The sequence below is a fragment of the Amblyomma americanum genome, chromosome 6 (genome assembly GCF_052857255.1).
Source record: "Amblyomma americanum isolate KBUSLIRL-KWMA chromosome 6, ASM5285725v1, whole genome shotgun sequence".
NCBI classification, from domain to species: Eukaryota; Metazoa; Arthropoda; class Arachnida; order Ixodida; family Ixodidae; genus Amblyomma; species Amblyomma americanum.
Window position 1 is genome coordinate 29,732,762 of NC_135502.1, and position 12,186 is coordinate 29,744,947.

A 12,186-nucleotide genomic window follows, 5' to 3' on the forward strand; every position below is an offset into this window, starting at 1 on the left:
CCGTTCAGTGCAACATTAACCATCGGCATTACTATCGAGGGCGCAGTTATCCGTCTTTTTTGGAACACTTTACATTTGACGAGTGTTAGCGGAGATGACTGCACTTCGAACACGCAAGAAGAGAGAGAGAGAGAAAATAGCCGAAGTGTGCTGCGGATGGCAACGGCAACTTGGACGCTCTGACTTGACATGGTTCTGAGGGATCCTTTAAATGCATGCGCCTTTCCTGTCCTGATAGTCTTATACTTATCGCAGCGTCAAGTGCATGATGATGATGAGATTTTATGGCACAAGGGCATCTGTGGCCAAAGAGCGCCATGGCACAAGGTTTTTTCTTCTACTCAAGGTGGGGTCAAACACCAATTTCCCAAGTATTTCACCCTAAAGAAGCCGAGCACCAGGCAGGGGAAAGATTGTACCCATTGCGTCATCGGTGGGGTACCCGGCGGCACTGGGCAGCGTCAAGTGCAATCGGGCTGGAGTGTCCGAGGGCTACCGTGCCTTTTCTTTCCTATTTTCTCCACGAAAGGCCCCATCCCCGCACGTTTGCCGCCGTGGCTGCTCAGTGGTCACGGCATTTGGCTGCTGATCCCAAGGACGTTACAGCTACGTTCCGATGAAGGTGAAATGTAGAAGACGGAAGAGTATTGTGCGATGTCGGTGAACGTTAAAGGACCCCAGGTGGTCGATGTTATTCTAGAGCCTTCCACCACGGCGCCTTTTTTCCCCCCTTCGTTCGCTCCCTCCTTCATCCACTGCCTCGTGGCAGAGTTGAGGTGTCCACCGACAGCAACTCAGTTACTGCGCTTAACCATTTTAAATGCGATAGCATTAAAATGCTGATCGGGAAAACAAATGTGTTCATGAAATTCACCCGTTGGCTGGAAGGAGTGACGTCACTAGGCCGGAAAATTCACATTGGCTGGTTGGAAGTGACGCCACCAGAACGAATAATTCCGTTTGGTTGAAGTGACGTAACGCCACCAGTGCGGAAATGACGTCACATCCGGTAAATGAATAAACAGGTTTTAATGCAATCGCATTGCCAACTTTTAGAGTAATTAGGTATCCCAGTGAAATTTTTTCTAACTGCTTTAGAACAGAGCCGACCAACACCTCACCGCTCGAAACTTATCCTTGCGATCAGTGGACGTGGGGAACTTGAGCTCCGCGGCGATCCACAGCGTCTCCTTGACCGAGAAGCAGTCGAGGTGCAGGTCCGTCTGTGGGATGTGGCAGCTGCATTCGCCGAGCGCGTCTGCTCCCAGCCGCCTGCCGTTGACGAGCACTTCGCCGCCGTAGCCCTCTCTGCTGTAAGGCAAGGAGCAGGCAGGGCCTGAGTGGGGCCCCTTCTTGGGGCCCTCGTACAACCTCCAACAGTAAACGCATCTCAACTTTGAGCGCTATCCATCTTCAAACACTGCAAGCCAAGATGCACTGCAAATATGAGTCGCTTCCAAATGTGACACTTTCGACCGTATTTTTATTTTTCTACTCTGCCTGCCATCTATATGGTGGAGTTAACCACACCTAATTCTGGCCGACAATATCATTCTTATTATCTTAACTATCCGCCGCGGTGGCTCAGTGGTTAGGGCGCTCGGTTCGAACCCGACCGCGGCGGCTGCGTTTTTATGGAGGAAAAATGCTAAGGCGCCCGTGTGCTATGCGATGTCAGTGCACGTTAAAGATCCCCAAGGGGTCGAAATTATTCCGGAGCTCTCCACTACGGCACCTCTTCTTCCTTTCTTCTTTCACTCCCTCCTTTATCCCTTCCCTTACGGCGCGGTTCAGGTGTCCAACGGTATATGAGACAGATACTGCGCCATTTTCATTCCCCCCCCCCCCCCAAAAAAAAAACAATTATTATTATCTTAACTACTTTCACTGAAGGACGTGCTGTTCTCCCAAAAAGCAAAAAAAAAAAGACTCAGCGCGCAGTGCTATGTCTCACCTATGCGATAAAAAAAAAACTCAGTGCGCGCCAAGTCTCGTTATACATTTACGTCTCCCCAATCTCTGGGCTATTTTTTTTTTTGCCGCCTCATTAGGAGCTACCTGACTCGACCCACACTGGCGGGCCCTATTTTCCCACTTGTTTTTCCGCAGTCCACGCCTGCCGCGGTGTCTAGTGCAACGGTGCGAGCGACCGAAGCTGGGGACTTTTCCGGCCACAAAAGCCGCGAACGTGCTCTGCACGTGACGTGCTGCGCGGAGTCACGCTCAAGCCTCTCGCCAGAGTGCGTGGGCGTCATCAGCGAGCGCCACTGGCACCGAGCACCGGCCAACTGTTGGTTCGTGTTCCGGAGGCGAACCGCGCCTCTGGTGCGAAGGGTGAAAGGGAGGAGGAAAAAAAATATCGGCACAAGAGTGCGTATTCAGCTTTGAGCGCCGACAACAGTTTGGGGGTAATTAGCGTCAGCGCTCTCCGGCGACGCGAAACAAACGGGCCTTAAAAATATGCGGCCGCGCCGAGTAGAGGAGAGTGAGAGAGGGCTCCCCAGTGAGGTTTACACCGGAAAGCCGTGGGATCTGAATTTAGCATAGGAACGAGCAAAAAAAAATTACTTTCACATTGGGAAGAAAAAAGAAAGAAAAAGCTCTATCGGGAAGGAATGGCTTCTGGCAACGAAGGAAGGTAAGAGGGCAGATAAAGTCGACTAAGTCGCGGGAAAGTAATTACATAATATAAAACACTACGTCTTCGTTATACATATTCTGAGCAAGCGTCACGTCCGGCAAGGTATAACGTGTGGCAGCGCTGCAATGTCACAGCTGCTCGAAGGAATTGTGCGTGGCGCTTTTATCGCTGGCTACTGCTACGATAGATTTTGTTTTCACGCCTGATGTTTTTTGAAATGCGTAAATAAAATACCTCTTGCTCTCCTCACTGCTAAGTCTCAGGCAGCACTAGCGTCCAGATTAACAAAGCCAGTGCTGACGCTTCGTCGTCAGGGCGTTTGAAAATGAGTTAACTCGAAAAGCACGCACCCACACGAGCGCAAACACATAAGGGAAATGAGCAAAATTAACCAGTGCGGCTGCAAATTAAATTCAAAACTAGATAGAAGTCGGAGGGTTCTGATATTTCAGCTTACAGCTTTGAATAAAGCGGAGTTAGCTAATAGTGCTCAGAATTTGCTACGATTACCAATTGTGACTAAAGCAGCAGCTGCGTTGTCCTTTATCAGGCGCCAACTCATTTCCAAGCAGCGCTAACGACTGTAGCAGCTGCAGGAGAAACTCGGCCTGCCAGTCCTTATAAGATCATGGTAATTTTTGTTTGTTTCTTTCTGGCCGTTAATATTTGCATACTACGTTACAAAATGAATAAAGCATCGATAGGTTAAGCATGCAGGAATCGAGGGCCCACCTGTGACGTCGCAGCAGCAGCCCCACTTCCGCTGACCACTCACAAACTGTGTTTGCGCAAACTCGGCCATACTGCTCGCCCCACAGTTGGCCGCCCGTGAAAACACGCCGCACCAGCACTTAAGGGGGGGGGGGGGGGAGTGCTGTCTTCTGGTTATCGCCTTTTTGTGTCCTTCATGTTAGTGCCCCGCTCGGCAGGGAGCTGTTTGGAAACTGTGTTGCGCCGTAGATTTCGCAGCACAAAAACCGAACTGCCACGCTTACACGAGGACCGAGCCTTAGTGTCATGAGTTGAAGGATATCGGTAACTCAGAAGGACTTGGTTGTAGGCCAGTTGGCAGGACATCGTGAGGCGCAAAACCGGAAAACAGGACGGGACTGAGGCAGGCGACAACACAGGGCGGTCGCCTGCTTCAGTCCCGTCCTGTTTTCCAGTTTTGCTCCTCACGAAGGGCATCTGAGTGAAATGATGTTCAGGAATCGAAGAAAGTTATGATAGCAAGGTAGACAACAAAAGCTTCTTTCTTTTAATTCAGCGTTTTGCGATTTTTTTAGCTTAGGAGTATACATGGCACGTTTCGAACTGTTGAACAAAATAGCTGGTGCAAGCTAATCGAGACATAGGGATGCACACAATGGGAAGTTAAACGAGCCGTAGCCAGGTTTGTATTGAAATTGTTACGGTGTTCCACCTACTTTAGTAATTACAAAGCCGGTTTACGGAACATCATATTACAGAGTCACCTTTTGCATGCATGTCATTGATTAAGAGAGTGAGGCTACTATGATGCGAACCGCCGTGGTAGCTCAGTGGTTATCGTGTTCGACTGCTGACCCGAAATGCGCAGGTTAGATACCAGCCGTGGCGGTAGCATTTCGATCGAGGCGAAATACTAGAGGCTCGTGTGCTGTGCGATGTCAGTACATGTTAAAGAACCCGTGACAGAATATATCCGGAGCCCTCCACTAAGGCGTCCCTCATAGGTTGAGTCCCTAATTTGGGATGATGCTCTGATATAAATAACTAAGACAGATAAGATAATATGACAAAGTCGCTGGATGTTATAATGGCGCTACTCCACCCATGCTAACGTCCTCAAACGTTGCACACTGGGCTCACCCCGCTTATCACATCGCGCCAATTTGAGTGCGTGTTCGCGCCGGCAATGTTGGCCCACATGAAGTGCCAACAGATTTTACTCTCGTTATCGCATTCACCCTTATTAATAAGTCAGCGTACCAGTGAAACAGTCTGTGCCGGGCCGGCATAACTAACTCGATTCCGGTAGTGTATTGGTCTAGAGAATGCGTCGTAATGGCTTTCGCTCCCCGCATACCAAAAATCGAGGTCCTCACTGTTCATATAAAAACAGATGGGATCCTGCTCTAATTGTTTCTTCTTTTTTCGTTTAGGAAGCTTGACACTCTGAAAGGGTTTGCTTTTTTTTTTAACCCCCGCTCACCGCAGTAACCCTGTGGACGCTTCGTAAATGGCGGCCATAATTACAGCGCGTCATTTGCAAATAAAAGCAAAGGCCACCTAGCGATTCAGATAAAATAGGCGAGTGGCTTTGCAACAGCTGATACGACTACTTTTGAAGGCACACTGAAATGTTTCACTTATGTTTATCTAGGTTTGCATGGAAGCAATGTCAATGAAACATTTTGTTTTATTTATGTTTTATTTTTTATGCTTTATTATTTACATGTGTACCAATGCAAGTACATGAAAATTATATTGTAAATGGCTGAAAGAAAGTGAAGAATGAGACCAGGCAATTAAAAAAAATTACATAGACTTCCCCGACTGCACCTCTGCTTATGAAATAAATATCAGTTTTTGCCAGGCAGTTAAAGTTTACTTTTCTTTTCAAGAAAGTGAATTTTTTTAACGATAGCGACAGGAGTTAATGGTCCAGCTATATGCTAACTCTCAAGCTTTTCTACCTTGATGCAGCGCCCTCAATAGGTGAACGTATTACAGTGGTCTCAACATGCGTACTGGTGCATTGAAAGCTTCGATGTCTTTCAGTAACTTTCTTGATGGGATCACGTTTGGATGGCGTACCTAAAGCTATACGATGCGATTGCAGAGCCAGATTTAATAAGTGCGGCTTCAGAATAGCTATAGTTTTTTTTCAAGGTTATTAAACGCCCCTTTTTAAAAGCAGCTTAAAAGCTGGGGCAATTTTCAAGCCTCCTGTTGGCAGACTAATATTGAACGAAAGGTGCTCTCCTTTGTACGCTGTTTCTTTATATAGTTTCTTCTTGTTGCATTCGTCAAATTAAAAGCATTAACACCGGTAAAATGAATTTAGCTTTGCAGGAAACAAAAGAAAACAAATATCAAGCACTGCAACAAGCTCGAATGCAAGCCTTAGCTAAGTGCAGTGACAACGTATTGAGAAAAAATTTCAGCACAGTTGTGGTATTATAGAAGCGGATGGGCAGTTTGCTGCTTTTGAGAAAGAGGACAGTGTTCACATCGAACGCCAACTTCAAGATAGCGAGCGGTAAACTGGTCTTGTCCTTCGGTCAGAGGCCGGCACACCGGAAATGCTCCTGTTTTTAGGGAGGAGTTGCCACTAAAATAGCCGCATCCGCCGAGAACCCTGACTCTCACTAAAAACGGGAGAACAAGTTTGAACAAAAAATAGGTTCCAATTTGTATTGCAAGGAAAGGTTTCGGGGTAATGCATCGAAATAGCAGAACTCAAACCGACAACGGAGCCGAGCGAAATCCATCACCCCTTACTCGAGATGACAGTGATTAATGCGCGTGACATGTACTCGAAGGAGATTAGCGCTGGAGAGAGTGGCTTCAAGCAAGGCCTGAGGGTAAGACGAAAATACAAGTTGCTGTAGAAATACGTGATTTACCACACTTTGAAAGTTCAATCACAGGGAGACTTAATGTTCAACTAACAGACGTATAGTAAAAGCGACTAGTACATGCGCTCAAGTGTCGCCTGTGGTGATGTGATCTTATTTCGCCTCACTTGAGTTGAAGTAGTGCAGCGTGACGTTATCTTCCTTGATGAGAAAAACAAAGCTTAAAAAAATCGGCAAAATTTTAACCCGTAAGCGGCTGATAAGCATTACTGAACAACTGACCTAATATTCCCTCGCTATGAGTTGAACACAGAATTATACGACGGCGCTTTCAACCACTGTGACATAATGCCAGATTATGTTTACAACATCTCTAACTCAAGGCAGAGTTGGTACAGCAAACTATTTTTCATTCCAGGTCATTATCGTCGCAGTGTATGGTTTCGCATGCATAATGTGTTCTTAACGCAACACTGCACTCTATAAAACATACATTTAAATAGACTGATAATACACTGTTTAAACGAGACCGGGAGGCTTGTCTGGTTTCTGCAATTCTACATAAGCAGTTTACTCTAGATGACAGTGATGAAGTATGACGCGCCCCAACCCTTCCCTTTTCACACACATATGCGCGCGATACACGCATCTTACTCGAGCTTGTGTACTGGTTGTGATTGAGCAATGCGTTACGCAGTGAATACCGAAGTGGTTTCGCCACGTATACTCGTTATTATTTATCTGCTTATGGAGAAAACAGACATGCATTTATTAAGAGTCATACTAGAGTGGGGAAAGGAAAAATGGGGTGGTGAAGACGGGGCCATGATGCCCCCGTACGGATCGACGCAGAGGGACACTTAGCTAAACACAAATACCGGTATTTTAAAACACGCAAGTGGTGTAGGCCTAGGTTGATTACATCACTTTGAGGTCGCTTTACTAGTAACCATCACTGCAACACCACGCGATGAGCAGACAGTGAGCTCAATTCCTAACCCAGGGTGTTTCCGAACGAGCTAAGATTTCTACAAGAAGCTTGTCGTATAGGCTGACACGGTTCAGTCTGTACGCAAACGTTTTGTTCAGGGTCAACCTGCCTGTTCGCTGTTGGCTGAACTCTTCTTATTCTTCGGTACAAGATTCATCGCACGGCTCTGGGCAAGAAAGCCTAATTGCGCATTCGCGTAGCGCTGTCTTAAAAGAAAAGAAACTTTCTGAGAGTTACTTTTTAAAGTCAGTTTACCGCACGTTGCGTATGACTAAAGTGTGCACTCCGAATACAGTTTACGCAATGTAAACGTTCTTTCTCGTCGAAGAATACTATCGGCAACAAGCGTTTACGGGATGCGGGTGTGCGGGAAAAAATATTACGAAGCGGTACACGCAAGCCAATCGCCTGAAATGCTTAATGGTGTGTGCAAACAAGTATGCTCCATCAGCTGCTAACATTGCCAAGCAGCTAGGTGGCGAAGCAGCTCAACTGTTCTTTCATCCTGGAATACGGATGTCATAAACTTTTGTGGCCGATAGTACTCGTGCCTTGCAGTACTGAATGAAGGCGGCGGTAGGCATCACTCGCGGCACATTACCAGTATCCGGAGAGAATGTTGAGCAGCGTGGACTTCCCGCTGTTGGGAGGCCCCAAGATGGCGACCAAGTCGCCGGGCCCCGCACTGCCGCTCATACAGCGCACGGCAGTCTTCCTCCGCGAAGGCTTGTTCATGGATTCCACAGTCTTCTCGAAAACACCTGCGCGCGGAAGTTAGTCTCACTCAGCAGTGGGTGCAGTGATGAGAAAAATAAAAACACGACCGGATAGCTTGCCGCACAAATTAAGAAACGGTTAAAAAATCACGCCTTAAGCAACCGCGCCCACTCAGGCAACTTAAGCAACCTTTTTTTTTTTTTTGAGCACAAGATCTAAGAGCACGAGGCAGCGGGGCAGCTGTTGACTCGAAATATGCGTCACAATTTGTTTTTAAACTTAATACTGCGCTGCAGCATATGCCTGCGCCTTTAAACTCTTTGGAACACCCTACTTAAACCATCTACTTAAGCTGTGGAACAAAATTTAGTGTATGGAGCTGTGGAATCTTCGCTGTGAAGTGTTTATTTATCAAACCTGCGAGAATGTTGCTTTCCACGGTACGTTATCTTATGTTTTTAGTATAAGTACCGTTCGCTAACGCATACAGTATATGAGACCAAGCGTCATTTTAATTCATCAAATAATATTGTGAAACCTTTTTCTTACGCAGCTTGTCGCCACGTATATTACTGAGACGTGCGCATAGCACTCGCTTTTCAAGGTCACTTCGCTAAGAGTGAGGTATAAGCATTCAGGGGCCAGGCGCATTATTTAACTGCTCCTGATGAATCAACATGCGAAGTGGTGTCCTCAAAGGGGCTGACCCCAGCATTGAAAAAGGCTTTTGTAAATCACTAAGTATTGATAAACTATTTCCAGCTTCCTTGACTGCACTGTACCGCAGATATGGTTCTAGCCAGAGCAAAATCGGGACACATTACTTAGCCGCGACAGGCTTACGGATACGGCACGGAGCAATGCGAGATATCGCTCGGCTTAAGACGCCGGCCCGGAGCTGTGCTCAGTCATCGCTCACCTTTAATGATGGGCACGGTGCACGAGATGTCGTTCCATTGGATGGAGACGCGCAGCTCCTCGGCCAGCCCACTGGCGGGTGGCGCCGTCTTGGCGGCCGTCTCGTTCGAGCCCCGCGCCACGGGGAACTGAACTTTTCGCAGCAACTCAGAGTCCGAGAATGTGGTCGCAGTGCCCTTGTCTGCTGCGCACATGGTGGCCTGGTCACTTATTTAAACGCATAGCTCCCCCAGTTACATGACGGAAGCTCCAAGGAAAGGCGATATTATAGTGAATATCTTACAAAGTTCTGTGCGTGCCTAAATAAATTTTAACACCTGAACATTCCTCGAGGCGTCAACAGAAGTTGTGAGAAACACATTTCAGTGAGCCATCACGGCTAAGTTAACGAAAAAATATATACATAGCGGTTGTATGGTCACGCTGATGTGCAATTACGTGATGTGAAAAAAAGATTTTGGGAGGTAAATTATACGAGTTAAAATGAAAATAAAAGCTGAAACATGTGCGCTTGAAACAAAGTGGAACGAAACCTGTCTGTTGTTGAGTCGATATGTCATCAAAGTGAAGGGATCACTCGAACTGTGTTGATACGCTCTAACTGGGACGTCCTTCGAATGTAATGACTCCATCGCTATGTACGCCGATTGCAGTGCGCTTAAGAACGTTAACAGCGTCGTGCATATTGACAGACTCGTATCCAAATACAAGTTCTAGTCCTGGTGTACATAAAGCAATTCTATGGTCAGGGTTGAGGTAAGCAACGGCTCGCGAATGTTAGGCGAACACGTCACTGTTGTTATCAATATACCTATCGATCCATACTGTCTCTTGTGCAAACATTGGTGTTCAGTAAGCTCTTTGCAATTTTTGTTATATTACTTTTAATTGGCGCAATCTTGAGCAGTTGAACATACTGAACTGAGTAGACGCGTGTGACTGCGAATTCGAGAGGGAAGGATGTGAATTTTTAGAACAACAACCTCGCCTGTATTCAAGCCCTGAAGTTAAGAAAAGCCTCGCGAAAACCGAGTTCTATTTTCAACGATATTTCTCAGTCTGCCTACGCAGGATGGTCATGAGCTTGCGCTTTCGCGGGCCGTACAGACCCGTTGCAGGTCGTGCAGTCTAACGCCATTTGAAGGTTATCAGGTCGTTCCACTTGAAACAGACCAAAAGTGTTTTCCTGGCGTCCGCTACAAACATGACTGTGCAGGATAGAAAAATCCTTCGGCTAGGCAAGCTCGTGTATCCATTGAAGCGTTCTTGCGAAAATATACCGCGTTAAGCCTGTTTCACATGCAAGCGAAAACGCTCGCAATGGGGAACTTGCGCTGAAGTTTGCGGTACCGATTGCAGCGCCATAACACACTGCCTAGCGAGAAGAGCAAGCAGTTTTGGGTAGTACTCTTAGTACTTTTCCGCGCCACCTTCAGGCGCTTATTGGCGTGAGCCTCCTCGCTCGGACGAAGGCGCACGTGCCGTGCGTCAGCTATCTGGGCTACGCCGAGAGAAGCTAGGCAATGAATGCTGTCAGCCAAACGCGGGTATCTAATCGCGCAGAATGTGTTCTCGCGTTTGCAGCGGCCCAAGCGGCTGAAAAAAGTAGTTTTAAGTCATTGAATGGAACAACTGCAGAGCCACCTTGGCAGCGCAGGTTCCCCATTTCTCCCATTTCGGGCCGTCGCGGCAGGTCAAGCCGCCAGAGCGAAGAGGTTCCAACATGTTGGAAATTTTTCGCTGCTAGCTCAGTAGCTTGCTTGTGAACTAGCCTGTGGAGGACTTTAATCTAAGTAAGTGAAACCGGAAGTGATCACGCTCAAATCGCGTTAGACTCTACTGTGACTGCGACGTTCAAAAAGGAGCAAAAGAAAAAAAAAGTCGCACCATGACTAGTAGACGCTCCAGGTATCTGGGTCGGTGGGGTTGACTTCTCTGGAAAAATTAAAATACACATGCACATTTCATCAACACCGTATGTAAACGAATCACGTTGTTTGTGCGGCTTACGAAAAAAAAAAGATTTAAAAATTGATTGCCGCTATTGTAACATTCGTACTTCCAACTTTCACTCGGCCAAACTCTATCTAGCATTCACACACACACAAAACAAAAACCAAAGTCTTCGCAATGGGGAGTAAATTTTGCGATCTATGGCGCTAGTAGTGCTTACATAAACCTTCGCATATAAACTATATCGCAGACTTTTGAGGGACTAAACTGCGTGCTTACTTGACTGCTCATCTTTTGGTGGAGATACTTCTTTTTCTGCAAAAGCAGGCACAGAAAAGAAACAAGAGAACGACGAAGTAAATGTTCGGCGCAGTGCCGGAAGAACGGCCATTAAGATACAATAGTTTCTCGGGATACGATCGAAGTGACTAGGAACATCTGATACCTTTCGTATTCGGTGGTGTAAAGTATGGATCGGTTATTTTCGGGAACGCTCATCACTCCTTTCTGCATGCTCGCAAGAAAGGTCCTCGCAGCCGCGCAGTCGCAAGGGTGTGTAAAAACCATCGCGTTGACCCGCAGAAGCTCATTCAAAGTTCAGCGATCAAGGTCAGTTCTGCTTGGACAGCTCCTCATGATCTTTTGTACCGTTAGCCAGGGGCAGTCGCAAGGCTAAATAAAGTGAGAAAATGGAAGAGCGTGAACGTACACACAGCAAGCATTACTACAGCCTACGGCGCCTGAGGCTCGCTGAAGCAGAGACCGCGGTAGTCATCGACTGCAAGCAAGCGTAGTTGAAGCGGCAGAGGAGAGGCGGCTGCAGGAGGAAGGCCTTACCTGTCGGGTTGGAATTCATCGTGGTGCTTTCACTGGGCGTGGTGCCCGTTTGGCACGCGCGCCGCGCACTGCCATCTTTTGCGTCGTCTTTGTCCCTCGCTCTCAAGGCGCTCTAGTTGCTCTCTAGTTTTTGTTTCTCATTGTACTCGGGATTGGATGCATGTGCTTGATATTGTATCCGACTGATTTATGTCATGTTGTGTGATCTTGTCTCGTCGCCACAGTGCAGTAGTGACCAGAGGCCGGTTTGTGAAATGGGAGGCAAGCTTCACTAGCAGACCGAAGGACCAAGAAGTAGGACAGATGAACCAGTTCAATGAACACACAGAAGCGTTTATATACAGTGGGATCGCTTGATGGATAAAGTAATCGAACTAAAACAGTACTCTACTCAACAGACAAGACACGAGAACATTGTAAACGAAAGTCACTACACAGCCGTGGCCTGCGGCGAAATGTTGATCGTCAAAAACAGATGCGAAGAGCAGGGCTGGCACCCTCACTGCGCATTCCCTATGCACTGAACTTTGCCATCCCACTTCCTGCACCTCTCTCATTTCAGAATT

At 47.1% G+C, this 12,186-nt stretch overlaps 1 protein-coding gene across 1 annotated transcript in view; it reads right to left on the bottom strand.

Moving 5' to 3' along the window:
- Window positions 1-11,700, bottom strand: part of LOC144094629 (ATP-binding cassette subfamily G member 4-like) — a 32,821-nt gene extending 21,121 nt beyond the window's left edge. The window contains exons 1-6 of the mRNA XM_077628550.1: window positions 11,621-11,700; window positions 11,063-11,098; window positions 10,718-10,765; window positions 8,832-9,014; window positions 7,797-7,956; window positions 1,122-1,311 (exon numbers count right to left, since the gene is read on the bottom strand). Coding sequence (XP_077484676.1) covers window positions 1,122-1,311; window positions 7,797-7,956; window positions 8,832-9,014; window positions 10,718-10,765; window positions 11,063-11,098; window positions 11,621-11,639 — 636 coding nt within the window. The 5' untranslated portion in view covers window positions 11,640-11,700. The remainder of the gene's footprint in view (window positions 1-1,121; window positions 1,312-7,796; window positions 7,957-8,831; window positions 9,015-10,717; window positions 10,766-11,062; window positions 11,099-11,620) is intronic.
- Window positions 11,701-12,186: the final 486 nt, after the last annotated feature.